Here is a 22,002-nt window from a genome sequence, read left to right as displayed (position 1 = left end):
TTCTGAATGTGTTTTCATGGGGTGGGAAGTAAATTAGGCCTAAATGATCTGAATCTGTTTTCATGGGGTGGGAAGTAAATTAGGCCTTAATGTTCTGAATCTGTTTTCATGGGATGGGAAGTAAATTAGACCTTAATGTTCTTAATGTGTTTTCATGGGATGGGAAGTAAATTAGGCCTAAATGTTCTGAATCTGTTTTCATGGGGTGGGAAGTAAATTAGGCCTAAATGTTCTGAATGTTTTTTCATGGGGTGGGAAGTAAATTAGGTCTAAATGTTCTGAATCTGTTTTCATGGGGTGGGAAGTAAATTAGGCCTAAATGTTCTGAATGTTTTTTCATGGGGTGGGAAGTAAATTAGGTCTAAATGTTCTGAATCTGTTTTCATGGGGTGGGAAGTAAATTAGGCCTAAATGTTCTGAATTTGTTTTCATTGGGTGGGAAGTAAATTGGGCCATAATGTTCTGAATGTGTTTTCATTGGGTGGGAAGTAAATTGGGCCTAAATGTTCTGAATCTATTTTCATGGGGTAGAAAGTAAATAAGCCATTAATGTGCTGAATCTGTTTTCATGGGGTAGAAAGTATGTAATGCATTTATGTGCTGAAGCTGTTTTTATAGGTCGCAAGTTTTTTTTGCATTATTGTATTGAATCTGTTTACAGGGGCTACTCTGTACATTAGGCATTGATGTATTGAATTCGTTTTCATGGAATGGCAAGCATTTACATGTAAGGCATTGGTGGTTGAATCTATTTTCAATACATGGAAGTATGTAAGGCATTGGTGTGCTGAATCTGCTAGTGAAGGCTTTCCAGTATGTTAGGCATTGATGTGCTGAATCTGTTAGCAAAGGGTTCCTAGTATGTTAGGCATTGATGTGCTGAATCTGTTAGCAAAGGCTTCCCAGTATGTTAGGCATTGGTGTGCTGAATCTGTTAGCAAAGGGTTCCTAGTATGTTAGGCATTGATGTGCTGAATCTGTTAGCAAAGGGTTCCTAGTATGTTAGGCATTGATGTGCTGAATCTGTTAGCAAAGGGTTCCTAGTATGTTAGGCATTGATGTGCTGAATCTGTTAGCAAATGCTTCCCAGTATGTTAGGCATTGGTGTGCTGAATCTGTTAGCAAAGGCTTCCCATAATGTTAGGCATTGGTGTGCTGAATATAGTTTTGCAATACTGTTTAACAGATTCTGAAACTTTCCATTTCAAATCAATATGTCTTAAAGTTAAAATTGTGAACGATTATTCAGAGTTATCAAAGCAAAATATTGAAACCTTTCCAAATTTGATTTAAATAATTTATGCTGAAGTTAAGAATATTTATGTAATACAAACATACAGACATTACAAGCAATCATTTCAATACATGAAAAATCTTTACATAACAAAATATGAAATCAATAATAATATTGCTACCCTATCAATGTTTTTTTCTCAGACAAGAGTCTAAGTCTGTATTATTTTGGATAATGAGGACTAAGAACATTCAATGCCAGACAATGTACAAGAATAGATGGTCGCCATATTTTATTGACGTTTTTGATAATTTTCATGGGGAAGCTATTTACTCCAGTCAGTCGTTCAGTGTAATGACAAACTTAGAATAATGTAATAGATTTAGACAGGGCAAATTTACTTGGTCGGACTGTGTGTCTGTTACTATCTTAGTCAAGACTCAGTGGAAATAAATTGAATTTGTACTGCTGAAGTAAATATGTCTAGGGAGATATGCCAGATTGGCTTGCAGATTCTTCTCATTCAAAACATTATTTTGTTATTCATAAGTGCTTTTTTCATGGAACAAAATAGTTCTTTTTCTTTAATGACTTTTTATGATGATTTGGCAGTTTGAAGTAAATGGGTAACCTGTCTTATTCAGAAATGTCTTAACAGTTTTGTTAGACTTTATATTAGGTGGTCATGTTGAGTCTCACATAATTTTCATAGAACTTAGCTAGATTATAGAAAATTCTTTCAGATTCATAATTATCACTCTAAAATAGGCTAACAACTTTTATTTTGCAATCACACCCATCTGTCTGTCCACCGGTTACAATTTTCTATAACAGATGTCTCAGCTTCTATTGGAGAAAATGCTTAGATAATTGGTACATTGCTCTTGCATGTACTGTGTCTCCGTTTTCCAGATTCCTTGCTTATCTACTTCCTGATAACCTTATGACTTGGTTATGTTTTAAGGTGATGCATTATAGAAATTTCCATATTCTATGGAGAGTGTTTGATGTATTGCTTTTGCATGATGACTTGTACAATGTCTCCCCTCTCCAGATTTGACAGAAATGGTTGAGTATGGGTATTATTAGCATGATGTCATGATGCATGCAACATTTTGCTATTATCTTTTTTTTTTTACTTTGATCTTAGTTAAATACTAACCCATTTATATTTTAGTTGAAGCTCTTCACCTAGCATCATTAATGGCAGCTCATGGTTACTTTTTCCCGATTGATGACCATGTACTGACTGTGAAGAATGATAACACTTATTACAGATTTCAGGTGAGTCCTGAGCCTACTGGCTTTGTTTTATGTACTTAGTAGTAAATCTGTCTGTTTTATTTTGAGGGCTTTTACTGGATATATAATTATAAGTTAATAGTAAGTTTACTTATAAATTAATAAATAAATAAATAAGTTTTATTTACGTTTGGCATGAAATACATTATAATAAACTTGTAATCTTTACCCATAAATATATTTGCAAGCTCATTGGTTTATCTGGAGTTAACATAGTAGCATTTAATTTTCATGAAGATATTGGTATTGAGTTATCTCCCTTCTTGACTCTTTTAAACCATTAGGGATTGGGATTGGGAGAAAACCTGCATGCACGTAAACTTCTGAACAGGTATTGCTAAGTAATATTATAATTTAATATTATGTTATTTTTTATATTTTGCACTGTTGATATATTTATGTTCCTGTATACTGCAATCACTTTCATCTTTTCATCTTTTTGTTTGTCCATGCATTGGAAAAAAATTTGTTGCACATTTCTCAGCTTCTACTAGACAGAATAATTTTAGATATAGTACATAGCTTTGACATGATGAATTTTTGCTGTCTTTTACTTTAAATTTAATGGACCTCAGGTGTAAACATAAAAATTGTGGTCTTTATCTAAATATCCTGCTACTTAGCAAAATTTTTTTTTCATGTTTGTTGCTAGACAGCTTTGACATTATGAGTTATATATTATCTCCTATTTAGAGCATTTTGCATTTTCTCAGCTTTTTTGGATATAATGGTTTTATAATATGAGGCAGGTGTAACCTGTTAGAGGACAAATATGAATATATCTATATGCTGGTATATGTTTAAAAATCTTAACCCTTTTCCTAAACATCTTGATGATTTTTGTCACTTCTTTATGCCTCTTGACACTTCTAGTCGCTAATTAGTGAGACCAATATAACTCAGTGTTTGTATTTTAGCCTTTTAGGCCAAAGCCAGGAAAAACCTGCTTTTATAACATGCTGGAAATGTAAATAAAAAGTATTTATAAAATTTTGGTTATATTTTCTGCTACATAGAGTGATTGAAGATTTAGTATACTGCTATTTGTACATATGATGAGTTATATGTTGTCTATTAAGAGTATGACTTGATTCTAACTTCCTGCTTGCTGGAATAATTACATGGTTAGCTGTAAATAGTTTTAAGATTTTAGTCAGTTTTCTTTGTATATTTTTGATAAAAAGGTTTCTGAAATAGTGTAAAGGTTTTGTATAATGGGTTAAATGTTAACTTATTTTTTTAGTTCTGCTGCAACTCACCTGGTAGTTTATTTAATTATTATTTTGAATGACTGTGCAGACCATTCCTTATTTAAGTCATTGCCCTGACCAAAACTGACAAATTTTGTGGTGTTTAGCATATAACTTGAAAAGCATAATGGATGATAATAAATAATAGTAAAACAAAATTTTCAGTTGTTGAAATGATCCTTATGGCAAGGTCTATGAAATCTTCATAGGGTCTAAGTTGTGTGAGTTAAAGTTATTTCTCCTGAATGTTCAGGCTCTCTAGAGCCCATACTTTATCCCAAGGTTACATTATCATAAAATGAAGTAAGTGCTTTATTAGCTCACCTAGCCGTAGGCCATGTGAGGTATTGCCATCACTTGGCGTCCGTTGTCATCGTTAACAATATCTTCAAATATCTTCTCCTCTGAAACTACCAAATAGATATGCGTGAAACTTATAATGACTGTTCCCTAGAGTATCCTGCACAAAAAGATTGTTTGGATTTTTGATCAGTTTAAAAACATGGCCACTGTTACTATAAATAGAACATAGGGGTCAGACAACAGATTTTTGTATATATCTCTAAAACCATTAGGTTTAGCCGAATTCTGACTGAATAAAAGTATTCAGCATGATGAGATCTATCTGTAGACAAATTTTGGTGGAAATTTGTTGACCCATGTTGGAGTTATTGTCCTTTTTGGATGTTTTTTGCTGTTTTTGATGTTATTACTTTCAAAAATCTTTTCCACAGAAAGTACTGTACAGAATTCAATGAAAGTTTTTGTTTTTTTGTTTTTAGGATATCCTTAACAAAATGATGGTTTGGATTTTTGATCGGTTAAAAAACATGGCAGCCTTTATTAAAAATAGAACATAGGGGTCAGATAGCAGATTTTTGCATATATCTCCAAAACTGTTATGTTTAGCCAAATTTTAAAAGTATTCAGCATGATGAGATCTATCTGTGGTGAAATTTTGATGGAAATTTGTTGACCCATGTTGGAGTTATTGCCCTTTTTGGATGTTTTTTGCTGTTTTTGATGTTATTACTTTCAAAAATCTTTTCCACAGAAAGTACTGTACAGAATTCAATGAAAGTTTTTGTTTTTTTGTTTTTAGGGTATCCTTAACAAAATGATGGTTTGGATTTTTGATCGGTTAAAAAACATGGCAGCCTTTATTAAAAATAGAACATAGGGGTCAGATAGCAGATTTTTGCATATATCTCCAAAACTGTTATGTTTAGCCAAATTTTAAAAGTATTCAGCATGATGAGATCTATCTGTGGTGAAATTTTGATGGAAATCTGTTGACCCATTTTGGAGTTATTGCCCTTTTTGGACGTTTTTTTTTGCTGTTTTTGATGTTATTACTTTCAAAAATCTTCTTCTCAAAAACTACCTTATAGAATTCAATGAAAGTTGGTATTTTTGTTTTTTAGGATATTCTTAACCAAATATTTGTTTGGATTTTTGATCGGTTAAAAACCATGGCCGCCTTTACTGAAAATAGAACATAGGGGTCGTACAGTAGTTTTTTTGCATATATCTCCAAAACTGTTATGTTTAGCCAACATCTTTCAATTGCTGAAATATCCCTATTATAAAGCCTACAAAATTCTTCGGGGATCAAAGTTGTCAGATGACTCCATGTAAGGAGGGGGAAAATTGATTTTTTTTTTTTACAGTTTTCAGCCTATATCTTGAAAACTATGATAGATAGAATGAAATTTTCAGTTGCTGAAATGGAACTTATTAGGCCTACAAAAGTCTCCAGCCGAGTCCAGGGATCAAAGTTGTCAGACGACTCCATACAAGAGTTATTGGCCTTGAAAGGCAAAATATTACATTTTTTTTGCAGTTTTCAGTCAATATTTTGAAAACTATAATAGATAGAATGAAACTTTCGATTGATGAAATGATCCTCATGATAAGTCCTACCAAAGTCTTCATGGAGTCAAAATTGTTGGACAACTTCTTGTTAACAGTTATTGCCCTTGAAAGGCAAAAATTTAACCAGGTGAGCGATTCAGGCTCCTTGGAGCCTCTTGTTTCAACTCTTATGGTCTCTCTTCATGAAAAATAATTGTTATTTTAAAAAGTCAGGTACATATACATGTATATTTATCTAACTCATCTAGGATTAATAGATTCAATTGGTGAAATGATCTTTATGAAAAAGCCTACAGAAGTCCTCATAAATCCAGGTCTATTTACATGTAATACATCTAGGATTAAAAGATTTAGTTGTTAAAATGATCATTTTAGACATGGCCTATATAATTCCTTATAGGGACCAGGTTGTGTGATGACCCATTATTAGAGTTATTGCCCCTGAATGAATAAGCACTCTAAATCCTCTAGTTTACCCCAAGGTTAAGTTATCATGAAAGAAGTGCTATATTCTTACCCTAATGTTCATTGTGCTTTCAATTTGGTTCATGTAAGCTTGAATACCATGGTCATTATGTTCAACATTAGCTTTTTATTTGGTTCATGTACATTTGAAAGCTGGAGTACCATGGTCATTGTGTTTGTTATAAGCTTTACATTTAATTCATGTTAGCTTGAGTGCCATGGTTGTTCATAAAAGGTCAAGTCCAGGATAGACGAAAGGGGAAAGTAAAAATATGACATGTTGAACAAATCAGTTTTCATGGTGCAGATGGATACACTGTAATGATCAATGGGTTCATGATGATGACCATAAAACTTCTGTAGTAATGACTTTAATATTGTAGCAACATAACCCTGTTCCAGAAGCCTAATTGTAAGAAGTGTTCAACACAAACTTTCTAGTTTGATCATGTTAACTTGAGTATCATGATCATGGTGTTCAACATAAGCTTTCTAGTTTGTGTTCATGTAAGCTTGAGTACCATGGTCATTGTGTATGCTATTAGCTTTACACTTCATTCATGTTAGCTGGAGTACCATGGTCATTGTGTCCTACATAAGCTTTCTGATTTGTTCCTGAAAGCTTGAGTAAAGTGGCCATTGTGTTCCACATTGGCTTTCTATTTTGTTCATGTAAGCTTGAGTAAAGTGGCCATTGTATTCCACATTGGCTTTCTACTTTGTTCATGTAAGCTTGAGTATCATGGTCTTTGTGTCCAACTTAAGCTTTCTTATTAATTCTAAATCATGTAATGATATAAGATAATGATATTTATCATTGTAATTTGACGTCAGTTATGATTTAGGGATGATTACAGTGGAAATTAATTCCCTTAAGTGTCCAATCTATATCAATTATTTAGTGGATTGTTGAGGTGCATTAGCACATTATATTTGTATGTCATACACAAGGTCACTTTGACAGATGTACGAAACTTGTAGTTTTCAAGAAGCAGCCTTTATATAAATTAGAAAGGATTCATGTATGCCAAAAACTCACTGACTTATTGAGAAATATTTACAGACCACATTACCAGTCTTAGTTAATCATTCTTGAATTGGTATGATTTAGTTGATTTAAGTGGGAGATAATATATGGTTTTCTAAAAAAAAAAATACAGATCTAAATACAGGAAGGACTACTGTAACAGAAAAGCATCCTTAGTTTGATAGGATTTTTTACATATTGAATCACCTCTGCCTGAATTTTACATGGACTGATACTTGAAATGTTTGATAATATTCAGTAGTCTTTATGCGAAAGTTGTTGAAGAAATTAAGTTAACTGACTTTTTTTTCTACTTCACATGCATTTTGATTTTGGGTCCAGTTTTTAAAGTGTCCAAATCTGACCAAATACTGTTGCAGTTGATATCAAGAATTGAACTCTTCTGATTCTTTGATAAGCTGAATCGTACCATTTTTTAAGTCTTATTTGTTAAAATTCTCCTGAACTTAATCCAACTATGATCCAGTTACTATCAGAGCAGAGGACAATTATGTTTGAATATTGATTTCATTCTCTTGATAGTTTTTATACTGTTAACCAAACTTGACAGAGAAGATCTGTATAGTCAAAGGACTTCATGGGTAATGAGGAAAAATCTGCAGACCATGCAATTACATCAATATCTCTCTGACATTGTCCACATAGTCATGACTTTTATCAGCAGAGTCTGTTACAAAGATATTCACAGAACTATCAGAAGTGTTTGACCAACAACCTCCTGGGTCCTTACGACTCTCTAACTGTGCCCAGACAATAAAAGGACTTTCCTGAAACTTGATACAATACCTGACCAATCTGTTTAACTATAATTGGGATCTTTCATTGATCAGCGATCAGTGTCCAATCAGGCATCAATCCATCAAACTGATCTGTTTAACTGGTGTTTACTTCTATTTAACATCACGTGACCAATGATTAGTTAATATATTTTACAAAATGGTTTGCTTTGGTTTTTCATTTTTAAACAAATTTAATATATATATATATATACAATGTCTCAGAATGTGACGACTGTATTCACTACACTGCTCCATCGGATCAAATTGATACAGGGAAGATAACATAAACTTATAGAAGGGTTTGAAAAATTCCCAACGATGTTAGAACTATCAAATTTGCGAAGTACCGCTGTGACATCTATGGCAACACTGCCTGCACTAAGTCCAGCGCCCTAGACCACTCGGCCAGCTAGGCTATATAAAAATATAGCCGGGTGATTCCTCCTCGTAGGATTAATCTAGGACTGTAACTTAGTACACGATGTATGGTAGTACAAGTACAAGACATTTCATTTAGGTGTTGTTATGTAGGATAGAGGATCAAATTAATGATAATATAATATAGATTCAGACATTAATTCATTAACTTGTCTTTTAAATTAACTATTTTTAATAAAAAAAACCAAAATGCTGATTTATTATATTTAATGTGGTACTTTATTTGATTTATTCCAATCAAAATTCTGAAATTGACATGTCCAATAAGTCATTTTACAAAACAAAACTGCAAACAGATTGATCACTGGTCATCAGTTATCAAACCATCAGTGATCATTTAATCATCAGTCATCAATCAGTCAAATAGTTGCATGGATCAGATCGGTCAGGGACTGTATGACTTCAAATTTTCACTTCTCAGGCCATAAGTGTGTCAGACAATCAGGGGCCAAAAAGAATTGTGACTGCTGTATTATGAAATGATATGGTTCTTTTTTTTGTCCTTTGTGTATATACAATGACTTTTTCATTTTCGAATTCCTTGCTATATGTTTTAAGTGAAGTATATATTTGTTCCTTACGGACTCAGTCACTTAGTACTTGAACATCATGATAACATAATGTATTTTACTAAGTTAATATATTATTGTTATGTCATTTTAGTTACATTAAACATAATTATATTAATTACCAGTATTATACCCTATTAACTGTACTATTTAATTACCAGTATTATACCCTGTTAACTGTACTATTTAATTACCAGTATTATACCCTATTAACTGTACTATTTATCACAATTTATTGAACAGTTGATTATGAAATCTTGGAGGTCAGGCTTTACATATCCAGCTGAATTGCCAATTTGCTTACTTTTTCCAATCCTCAATCATTCAATACCAAATTATGCATGTATAGCTCATCCTGTACTTATGTATATTAATTATAAAGATTAAAAATAAGCACTATCTTTAAGAAAGATTGTCAGTCCATTAAAATAAAAAATACAATTTAGATTTCATTTGGTGATCTGTATGATTTGTATTACAATTAATCATTTAATTGGTTCACCAAGTAAACCATTGTATGAAAGTCAAAAACTGTTTATGATTGAAAATATTCTGGACACAAACTAGTGGCCAGTGGAGCCTTGAATTTCACATTTGTATCACTTTTGTCCAATGAAGGTTGCAAGCTCAACCGGTTATGTTGCCATAGTTAAGCATCATAGGTGTCACATAATGTAAAAGAGAACTCATTACTGACTATGTTTGAAAAATTCATTTACAACTTGAGATTGTCTGTATATTATAAGCTCCCAGGTTATTTAGACAGTCAGTCTGTTGGAGGATGAGGTGTTCATATAGAAGTTGTAAGTGATTTAAGTTTCTGTCAGATGTCATCTTTTTGTTTTGTGGGACTTTGCCATTGTTCATTTCTGTTGAAATGTATTACATATGAGTAGTGGTATACAGTAAAATTTGCATATGGTGAATTTCATATGAAAGGTGCAACATGTTTGTAATAAAGGAATGTGTTATATTGTTATAAAGATTATAACATAAGTAAACAATATCATTGTTAGGGGTGTAGGAGGAAGCTAAAAAATCTTGGCAATATGACAATATTACAATATATTGAATACAATACAATACATTCAATGGAAAACACACTTAAACTTCATAAAAAGACTTAGCTTTCCCTCTATGGTAAAGCAGTGAAACCTTTCTAGTCAACTTGAACTTACCTTTTGTAACCTATTATGTCAATTCTGCAGCAATCATTCATCATGACCTCAATCAGATCTAGCTTGTTACAAAAATTGTGGAGGTTCTGTAACAGGTGTTTCATGATTTCATTCTTCATTTCCAAAGAAATGGCTTTTCTTTTTTGAGTCTGAGAAGCCATATTAGCACATAAGAACATTAATAACTACATGTGTTTTTTTTATTAAATATAATTGTGATAAGAATATACAACCCTATAATTAGTAAGTAATCTTTTGATATGGCCCATATTGTATATTGTACGTTAAGGCCCATATTTGGCCCCTGCATGACTGGAAATTAGAAATTTGATGTGGACTGTTTTTTTTCTGTTGTTTTAATTGTTAAATGAATGATTTAGTGAATTCAATCACATTTATAAGCATATCATCTTTCAATGATTGAAGTATGATGTCCCAAATTTGATAAATCTTTGAATATGCCGAAATTGGTCACTCTTTGTATCGTTTTTGCAATATTTTAGTGCCTCAGCCAACTTGTCCCAAAATTATATTTATGATTTCTGAATTCCTCTATGATAATCAGTCAAGATATCACTGGCTTGTAGACTGTTAGAAATAAGAAAATTAGCATTCACAATAGGCATTTCCCCCAATTTAGTTGTTTTTAGCTGATTTAAGGTTTCCGTAAAACTGAAAATTGATGAAATATCATACATGCTTGAAAAAATGTAATCTTTCATTTAACAGTGCATATCTAATTTTTGTCATTTACTTTAAACTTATTATTTTGATAAAATAGGGGGTCAAATATGACCTTTATTGTACCTTAACCTTTTCAGATTGTATTTAAAAGTCAGTCAGATAGCTAATACATGTATTTATTGATAACTAGGAAAATTACCATACATACTTTTTTGTATCAGAAGATTTGCCAGGACTACTATATTTGGCAACTTGGGCAACATAGTCGCCCTGGCTATAACAAGTATTAATTATAATGCCTTTGTTCAACTTTAGGTTCCATACAGATATCTTTGTTCTGGGTAGTTGTATTATTAAATCATCATTATGTTTAAAATTATCTTTGGCTATTTGTTTGACCAACCAGTAATCACGAGGTTCCATAGTGTAAAAGATCGACTGAACACAATTTTGAAATTAGATTATTTTGTGGGCCTCATGTTTTTTTGTCGAGGAAGGCTATTTATAGCCTGAACTTGACTTAGAGATCGTCGGCAAGTGGGATTCAACCGGAAGTGGGATATTGCCACATGGAACCGCCTAAATATTCTGCGGTCTATTCTTTTTACCCTCCCCCTTTTCCACCTCGCAAACTTATGTTAGTATATCGCTCCGCCACTGATCATTCAATTATCAATGCTCCCATGACAAGTTTACTGTGTGATGTTTTATTTTCCGTAAGGGATGAAAGTATTATGACATCAAAGCTTTAGTAATATTTGTTGAATTGCAATATATCTATGATTATGTGCTTATTTTAAACTATTTGAATTTTGTCTTAATGAGGAGGACTATTTTTTCTAGTTGACCTGACACAGGTCAAACACGGTACCTCCAATAACCGAAAACAATATGGCGTCAGAATGACAAGTGACTAATTTCAAAGTACTGAAGCCATATTGGTTATTACTTTCGTTAGAAAGTGCTGGAATACTAATAAAAAAAGGTTTTTTGCAAGTGAGCAATTATACCACCCAAAAACGTGTTATTAAGGTTTTCGGATTTTCAATCTGGTTTTCGGTTAACACCGAGGTTTTTGGTTTATTCGAGCAACCCAGTCAAACATTCACAAGAAGATGTCGGAATTTTTAATGACGGATTTTTTGGACCTACAATGTACACTCTTTGAGTTGTTAGCTAGAAAGTGTTAATTTTTTGTCAATCTTACCAAGGATTAAAATATAGACTACTATCATGACTGTAAAAATCTATTGAGAATGTCAGGAGCTTCTAATAACGGATTTTCGGAGCTGCAATGTACGCTTTTTGTGATGTACAAAATGTAAGTATAGTTTTAATGTTTATGATTACAGTGAGGGTGCGGTGGAGGGAGTTGGCATTCCTCCTTTTTATGGGAAAATTGTAATTTTCATGTGTAAAATTGACAAAAATGGCAAATAATGTCCTAGCACCCCCCTTTTTCTGAGGAACTAAAGCTGCCATCCCTCATTTTCAAAGTGTGTGGATCCACCTGTGTCAGATGGGTCATGAAGGTTTGAAAGTGTTCTATGTATAGTGTTTGTAAATTACAGGAATTTCTGTGAACAATTTTGATACAAAATATTTTTACATGTGCTACGAGTTTTCAGGTTGTTTTATATTTTATACACATTGTACTGTTAAGTGCATGTAAATCCTATATATATATCATGTGTGTTTGCATGATTTGATGCCAGGAATTTAAAATGCAAGCAGTGTGTACATGTACATGAATAAACATGCATGTAGCAAACAATATGAAGTATTTTAACTAGAAAATAAACATTCAAATCATGGAATTGTTAAATTAATATGATTTCAAAGCAGAAAAATAAACAAAGTCTGTTTCAAAGGTGAGAATGAAAGGCAGTATAATTAAAATTAGATCATAATTGCTCCCCTTTTTTCTATGTCACATGAAGTCATGCGACAAAGAAAAAAGGGGGAGCAATTAAAATCTAATCTGAATTAGATTGGGATGAAATGAGGCCATGTGGCATATTTATCACATTCAGTAGTCGATTTTCAACAACCAAATGGGGGATATCTAATAAAAATTAGGTATTTTTATGTAGCAAACGTTTAGAGCATTAAGAGTCCCCGCTTATGACATTCCTGCTGAAAATTGTCCTAAAAATGTTAAAAATGATTTGATTACATTTTGATTGTATTTGAAATTGCCCCATTTTCAATCATTATCATTGTGGCTGACCTGTGATTTAAATACCCTATATCACATCCCTAGGCTTAGACCTACATGTATATCGCATACTGTATATCACATCCCTAGACCTATATCGCATATCCTATATCACACCCCTAGACTTATATCGCATACCCTAAATCACAAGCCTAGACCTGTTTTGCATACCTCTAGATCTATATGTATATTACACCCTTAGATCTACATGTATATCGCATACCTTATATCACACCGCTGGACTATATTGCACCCTTAGTCATACATATGCAAATCATATGCTGCATATCACTCCCCTAGACCTACATGTATATTGCTTACCTTATATCACACCCTACACAGAACACACTTGAAGTATAATTAAAATATATATTTTAATGAACATGACATGCCAAAATCAGTATCTGATGCGGCATCAATCCTCGACCTATATCACCCCGCGACCAATAGCCCTACGTTGGTTGACATAGGAGTCTTGTATTGATACCGCATGTGATACAGATTTTGGCACACAATATTCAGTATGGAATGTACATGTGTATTATATCCATATACATGTAAGTCATAATTGATTATCAATATGGTTCTTTTTAGTGCATTGTTAAGATATACATTTAGAATGCAGATCTTAAAGTTAGATACAGGGTTTTCATGACACATGAAAGACACAGTCAATTAGGTTAGAAATTCTATGTCCATAAAAGTGGATTGAAAATGTGATGGATATCAAGGCACTCAAAAGTAGACCTTTCCTAAGAGCTGATTTTCAGGAACATTCATACATGTACAATGTATTAGGTAAGTGAAGGTATACATAAGTTTGTTCATATACTTCCAATGTACATAATGATTTAAAATTTTCAGAACTGCTGATAGGTCTACTGTAAACATTGCTAGTGTAGAACAGTTATCATATGTCTTAGCAAAATTTGCAGTTTACATTTGTATGTCTGTGAATGGGATGGATCCAGATATTTTGAAATGGGGGGGTCCAGACATCATTATAAATCATCAGGTAACTAGAAACCATACACGGAAGAAGCCCTAAAGCAATACCATTAGTAAACTTTCCAGTTTCTGTATTTAGAAGTTTTTGTCTAGTACATGAAATGGCTTTAATATATTTAACTCACTACTTCAAACCACTTAAATGATCTTCCTGGTTATGAGGGGATGTTGTGTTTGACAATGACCACCGGTCAGCCAGGTGAAAAGTAACCTGTTCTACTCTTACTTATGTTACCTGTTATTAACAGTTATTGAAACAAAGATGTGCTCATGAAGTACACTGAACTACATTTTTGTAAAGTTTGTTATGTTTTATTTTAAGATAAATTTGAATTATCTTAGAGAAAAAAGTGTTTATTTTTTCTTAATTAATACAGCTGATGGAGATATTTTAAGAATAACATTTCAGAACACTAAAATATAGTATATATTTATTGTATTAACCAGTAAAAACCTGGAACATTGATAATCACTCAACCTCTATTTTTGCCTGATTTTGCACACAATTATATGTACATGTACATGTAAGAATATTTCTCATCAAGAGGAAGTTTCTGTACTTCCATTTGATGTGGTTAAAATACATGTATATTTTCATGCATTTACATATTGTAACATTGCAATTATCAAAGGCACTGTTTACATTTTTTCTTTGATTTCTTTTCAGTGGTAATCCCTTTTAAAGTTTCACTAGATGTAGCGAGAAGAAAGCAAAGGCAAAATGGACTATTTTTGTGCTGGGACACCATTTAGGCATGAAACAAATTTCATGATTCTCAATTGCTGGTACATGTCAACATCTCTTAATAAAAACTACAAATATGAAGTCTGATTTTGTAGCACTTATTTGTTGGCAAAACATTAGAGTTACTTGTATTTTAATGTAATACATATTGGTGAAACAATCATGCAGAAAAAAATGAAAGAAATGCACATACACTATTGAAGGCAGACAGGTATAAAACACTCTGCTTAAGTGCAATAATGATTCATCATAAAAAGTGGTACTCATGGAGTATGGGTTCACTAGTAACCTTTTTTTGTTTTGGAAAGTAGAAAAGATAGATTTGTATTCATAGTAGTTTTGATAACAAGAGTTTGTATCCTTGTTTGAATGAAAAAATCCTAGAGAAAGGTAATCATTTATTGTAAAAAAAAATGTACAACAAGGACAAGGACAAGTTTTAGTAAATTCTTAGACAACAATGACAAGGACAAATTTTACTAAACTCTGTTTGAAAACTAACAATATTTGTTCATTTAATAATTACAAATCACTGCCAAAGAGAGCACAAACAAGAAGAAGTTTTTTGCTCATTTCTTCCTTTAGATTAGGTCCTTGGTTAACCTAGCTCCCTTAGTCCACAGGATTTATTTCTACTTTAACCCAAAATTTCAAAGTGTGGATTTATTCTTACTTCAAAAATCCATCTGATATTGATAGTCAGTGATTCACAGTCATATTTTTGATGAAATGCTGGTTTAAGTGTACAGTGTCAAGAAATATGAGGACCTAAATGTGCACAGCCAGAAATACCAAAAACAATAAAAGGAAAGAAGATCCTCAAATACATTAATAAACTAGCAGTATTGATATACATTCAATTAAACAGTTGGTTCTCTTTAAAATGACTAGGTTTTTGATTGGTTTATTTAGCTTGCAATTTGGTTACATGAATATTTAAAAGGTCTTCCTTGACTCAGTGCCTCAGCACTTTGATTTTCAATTATAGGTGTAGATTATTGTCAAAATTCTTTTTGATATTTTATCCATTTTTTTAATCAGATGAATTAAATGTTATATCAATAATTTAGTTGAAATATAATTCAATTTAGAATACCAATAACTATTCTTGTAATACCTCCACTCAACTAGTGGGTGGTACATATTGGAATCACCTCATCCATCTGACATTTTGTCTATCTGTCCATCTGTCTGTCTAAATTTCATTGCAATTATCAGAGCTCCTAACAGATTGATTTTAAAGGTTGAGGTACATTGGCTCCTTATTTTCATGAAAATTGATGTTTGAATCACAGCAAACATTTATTTGCAGTACATTAGTGTTAAACCTAAAGTTTGATAGCCTATATTTATAACTTATCTGTACTGCACATTTAAAAGTCATAACTATTGGTCAAAATGGCTGGTTTTCCTAAATTTCACAAAACTAGGTAGTAAATAACCCATTCCACATGAAATACTAGTATCTGCACCAATGTAGACCCTGTAATATCAATGCTGTGATTTTCCAACTTTCTTGTTTTTGCCCTGATATTGCCATTTGTTGTATGAACTTTTCTTTTAGACTATTCCTTTTGACTACTTCCTAAATCAGTTGATTTGGCTTTTTAAAAATAATGTTTTTAATTTTACCATTCTAATTTTTTATTTAAAAAATCCACTTGAAATAATTTAAATATATTATTGTTACATAATTTCAAACACTAGTTAATAGAAAATATATATATGTCTGTATAATTTTGCAAGATGACAGAAAAGTATGCTACTTGTAATAATTATAATATACCATAAATGCCATTAATGTAGGAATTGAGTTTAGGATGATGTGCAATGGTTTCCATTAAAATGTAGTAGTTTCAGATTTAGTGCACTATTAAAGTGCAATGATTTTCATTAGCATAATATGTAGTTTGGGATATAGTGCAATTTGTTTTTGAATTAAAGATTTAGATTAGTGCTATTTTCATTGGAATTACAGCTTGGGATTATGTGCAGTGATATAACTGAAATTAGACAGAGAATATTACTAAGTTTCATTTTCATTTCAATTGTAGTTCTGGATTACATACTATGATTTACAGCTCTGATTTGTGTGTGTGTGTGTAAGATTGGAATTATACTTATGGATTATGTGCATTAAATTTCATTAGAACTATATATACATATATATTTTTAAATACAGCATAATGAGAACAAGTGCAAGAAAATGTATAAGAATTGGAACTAGTTAAAGTAGATACTTTGAAGGAGTATATCTCAATGCATATGTTTTGAATAAAAAGCCAGTACATGTATTCAATGTACATGTATTCAGATTTGAGATGGGATGATTCAAATAAATAGTAGCATTAACTTCAAGTTATTGTTCATTTCCTGAAAGTGTTACTATAACAAGTTTATTGTTTTTCTTTACCTTGCCAATCCATATTTACTACCCACTTTGGGACCTGCTGGTTTAAATCATTTTTTTCTTTGAAAATATAAAGAATATTATTATACCTTACATAATAAAGGATTAATTCTATTGGATAAAATGTAATCACATGGCATAGATTAATTTGGATATTTTTCATTTTGAAATGGCAAGAAAGGTTGAAATATTCATGCCATCATTGAATAACCCTATTATTCACCCATCAAAAATACAAGAGCAGGTCAATAACCCTAACACATTTGAAACCATGCATTTTTTTGTCAGTGCTTTGTTTGTTCAGTATAATAAAACAATTACAGCGCTAAAGCCCTCAGGGAAATAACCCTACTTCAGGTTGACAATATTGGATATTCATCTCCTCAGAGGGCAGTAATTGTATATTCACAACCATTAGTTTTTTCCAAGGTAAGCAAGTACAAAAAAGACTTTGAACACATTTCTGTCAACTGCAAAATGCAATTACTCTACAACAAAAATTAAAAATAAAAAAGGGACAAAATTCCCCCAAGACCCATTGTGATTATCCATGTGTGAAACATGGAGGGTATCTGCCCAGGTAAATTTTCATGGGTAAGTGACTACCTATTCATCTAATCTACTCTTACAATAGCAACTAGTGAGTTTAAATGTGCCAATATCTTTGTCAATCCTTTGTATTGTTCAACAGAGTGTCATGGTTGTAGTCACTGTAAAACATGACATTTTGATGGGATGTGTGGCATAATTTTTTTATTCTTTAGAAATTAGAGACATATAAAAATTAATTGCAAAACTGTAAATAAATCTTGTCTGCATTTATTATTTATTATTGCAATTTGTCTTTTGGGGCAAAAACGGAGAAAAATCCAGCTTTAGTATTGCTAAATACAATGTGAATATAAATTACCCTCATTATCACTAATTACTTAAGTTAAGATAAAAAAAATCTTAATACATGTAATTTCTGAATTTACAGTAGTTAGTGAAACTTTGTGTCAAATAGTGATAGTATAGAATATTAACTTAATGGACCTGAGCTATATCATTTTTGGTGGTGACCAACTGGTCCATATATTGTCATTTGAGTGTCATGAACTAGTCAAGTCCCCGTCACTGAGCCGTGTCCTTACTACCCTACTGGAGCCATCACAGATCATAGAGAAGTCATGGTAACTAGAAAAATAGTACTCAGTGTTACAGCTATCATTACCACACTATAACAATTGTACAATTAATTTTTAAAATTTAATGAGGTTTTCTGGTATAATATCATTCGACATGATTTAGCCTTAACTTTTACTCATCAAGTTAGACCCTTTCCTAGATTCTTCTCTCATGATCATGTTTCTCAGTATGATAAAAGTATGTGCCATAAGTTTGTACCATGCTATCTCTACACCCACCACAACTGTCTTCCAATGTACATTCTCCCACAATCTGATTTCATTTCAAACTCACTTGAATGTGTTGAATTTGCTTTTCATGAAGACAAATCAGGAAATCCTAGCTATGTTGTAAGAGCATCAAGTCTAGCTGTTGTATCATAGTCTTATTGCTTTATGGAATAAATATCATTGTGGGTAAGGCCCTGGTTTTCAGTTGCTAGGAGATTACATATTGATGATTCGAAACAACTGATGACAGAACTACAACTGGAGGATGAACCATCATTGTATAATTTTGTTCAACTCCAAGCAAGAATGTTTAATGGGCATCTTCAGTGCATTGGAAATAAAATCAATTAAAGAACAAAAAATAATAATAAAAAAAAGAAACAAAAAACAAAAAACAAAAAAAAAACCAAACTTCAGAGCATTGATAGAATCTGGCCTTAGATTATCCATCAAGGTATTTTGCTTCTGGAGACAATTGCAAGTATTGGCAATTTCAAAACCAATTCAGTGTAGCATAAAATATGATTAGTCTGCTTATACCAAAAATATGTCAAGCCATAACTGAAGAGTACAGAAAGGAGTTGGTCTTGTGTTAGACTGCCTGGTATAATTGATGGATTGAAACTGGTGACAGACAAGTTCCTCAATAGATGGAATATTCCTCATGCCTACAGAGCCCTAGCTCAATGACAAACATAAGAATTCCACATAACAGTAGCAGTCTTTATTATAACTATATAGGTTCTTCTTGTTGCTGCTCAATACAAGTTTGTTTTTGTAGATTGATATTAGTTGCAAACCTCCAAAAATAAATCAGTTGCAATTAAAGATTGGTTTGCATATTTCTTTCATAGGGGGTATTACCCATATTGCAGAGGATGATCAATTATAGGATTTATAAAAAAAACTATTTAAGTGCAGTCTACATCCTTGAAACTGTTTAAAGGTGGGCAACATCACTGTAAATTTTAGTGATATCTTAGTAAGAACCGTTAAGTAGTAGCATTGTGGTATGGACACATTTTAAGTGTGTTTACATAGTACAGATTGTAAAAAGGACCATCTGAGTGTAGTAGCATTTGTGGTATAGACACAGTTTAAGTGTGTTAATGTTGTACAGATTGTAAAAAGGACCTGCTGAGTGTAGTAGCATTGGTGGTATGGACACAGTCAAAGTGTGTTAACATTGACACAGTTAAAGTGGGTTAACATTGTACAGATTGAAGTGCAATGTTTTGAACATGTTCAAAATATTTGTATGGCAGCCCTAGCAACACACAACCTATCATGACTGTACTATTATCTCCAGGATCACACAACCTATCATGACCCTACTATTTACTATTATATCCAGGATCACACAACAACCCAACAACATTGTGAAAAATGAGGGTTGTTGTGCAGTCTCAAGGCTATAAGTTAGGCATTGCCATTATGATAGAACATATTATAGGGGAGTCTGACTTTGATTAAACTTCATTGTTTGTTGTTCTATTGCAGCATTGATGGTATTCATGTCAATTTCCCTCTGATGTCATCCATGTTTGTTAAATATACATGGTTTGGTGCTGTGGATCAGACTAATGATGGAATCTCTGGTTCTGTTGTTAAATTTTGAAATTATTTTCATTTTTTTTTTCGAAAGTACCCATCTTGATGTACACCTGCACCATCAGTGGACTTTCTTATGGGAGTTGGAGGTGTCAAATACAATAATGGGATTATATGCACACATTGCATGTAATATTTCCCAAAGCACTATTACCAATTTAATAATTCACATTTCATCATATGTGTACCTCAGAATATAAGATCCTTGGGTCAGATTGGAGTAAATATTGCTATCTATTGACAAAATCAGGTCACTTTCTTCTCTTGATCAATTTAGAAATGTATCATACAGCTAATATGGCCAGATTGTTTATTGAAATTACAGAAATCTGATAATGCATAGCCCATTTATTTTCTTCATCTATCCTAAAGTGTAATTACCTTCAGTATTCCCTCATGTCATTTCTTGAATATTTTCTGAAAGATCACGAAATGTATGATATATAGTATGTGTCTATACAATAATGACTTCAGCCAATTTAGTTAGAACAAAATGAGTCACTTTCTGTTCAATTCTTTATTTTGTAAAAAGATTTAGATATAGGTTTAGTTAATATAGTGTGTAAACACTGTGATAGCTGTGAAATATAAGATTACATGTTGAGTGCTTTAACATGAAAAATACTTAAACATAAAGAATTACCAATTAGCTCTTTTTGTTTTTTAACATGCTGTTTTGGCCTCTGTAAATTCTGTGCATTTTATGTCTATATATAGAAACAATTTTGTTTCTTAGTAAAGGTTATTGTGATGTGAATACCAATCATATTAAGGATTAAAACCAAATCTACAATCTCAAGAAGAAGATTTGTTGTGACAATTCTCAAATCAAATGTCAAAACCATACACCATCCATCAAATGCTAAAGATCCCCAGAAATGAATCTTTCCCAGCATTCTCTTGATTCATCAATATTTTCAGCTGTGGTTTATATAAAAGGTTGTTTGCTGATGGGTATTAGGATTCATTTCTCTGAGGAGCTAATCAATTTCATTTTGACAAAAACATTCCACACTCACTTCATCAAATAATAACTATCATACAATTTTTTGATTGTTTGCTCAAATGAAATTTGTGTTTAACAAATCATCTTTTTAAATGAGAAAACAAGATATTGTTGTGGCACTTGGCAGGCTTGTTTGTATTAATGGATGTGTAAAATTTGTTATTAATAATTGATCAAATTCACTTTGTGTGATGTTTGCTCATAGAACATTTACTTGAGTAGAATTACTAAAAATTGATATATTCATCCATTGATGGGTCACATAAGTGTGAAAATTATCTTAATGCTTTTTCACCTTTAGGTATATTTAGAGCTTATAAATGTTTACTGATTTAAAAGACAATTAATCAAGAAGACTTTATTATAAGGTTATTTCCTACTGTTAAAATAGTAGTTAGGAAAACTTACTTAAAAAAGGATAAGCAAATAAAAAAAAAAACTTACCTTACCATAGTATTCAGATTACCATAAAAGTTAATGGTTGTATAATTGTATAGTTGTTGCCATTGTCAAAATTTTTTGTTTTTGGTATTCTTTTATGGATTTCTATGAAAATTTAAATCATACTTTAATACTTTAAAAGAAAGGTTGGCATTGATTTTTTCATTGTTGAATCAGTTGTTTAAGAATTAAAGGCCAAAGGGGTAGAAAAACATTACACGAGATGTGCAAAGCTTGAATGTTGAGTGTCTATACTTGCCCTGATTGTTCTGGTTTTGACATCTGCAGATATAACAAGCTAGGCCCTGTAGAGCATTTTATTTTCAAGTTACTCTATCTGCATA

General features: G+C 32.0%; 1 protein-coding gene across 7 annotated transcripts in view; it reads left to right on the top strand.

Moving 5' to 3' along the window:
• LOC148626319 (regulator of G protein signaling 7-like) overlaps nt 1–22,002 on the top strand; it is a 106,171-nt gene that overhangs the window by 38,090 nt on the left and 46,079 nt on the right. For all 7 annotated transcript variants that reach the window (XM_088570196.1, XM_088570194.1, XM_088570197.1 and 4 more), the window contains exon 4: nt 2,412–2,518. In XM_088570196.1, coding sequence (XP_088426322.1) covers nt 2,412–2,518 — 107 coding nt within the window. The remainder of the gene's footprint in view (nt 1–2,411; nt 2,519–22,002) is intronic.

The sequence above is a fragment of the Perna viridis genome, chromosome 2 (genome assembly GCF_037379345.1).
Source record: "Perna viridis isolate PV_CMFRI_1.1 ecotype Kerala chromosome 2, ASM3737934v1, whole genome shotgun sequence".
Classification (NCBI taxonomy): domain Eukaryota; kingdom Metazoa; phylum Mollusca; class Bivalvia; order Mytilida; family Mytilidae; genus Perna; species Perna viridis.
The sequence above is the reverse complement of the archived record's forward strand: the minus strand, read 5'-3'. Positions and strand labels throughout refer to the sequence as shown.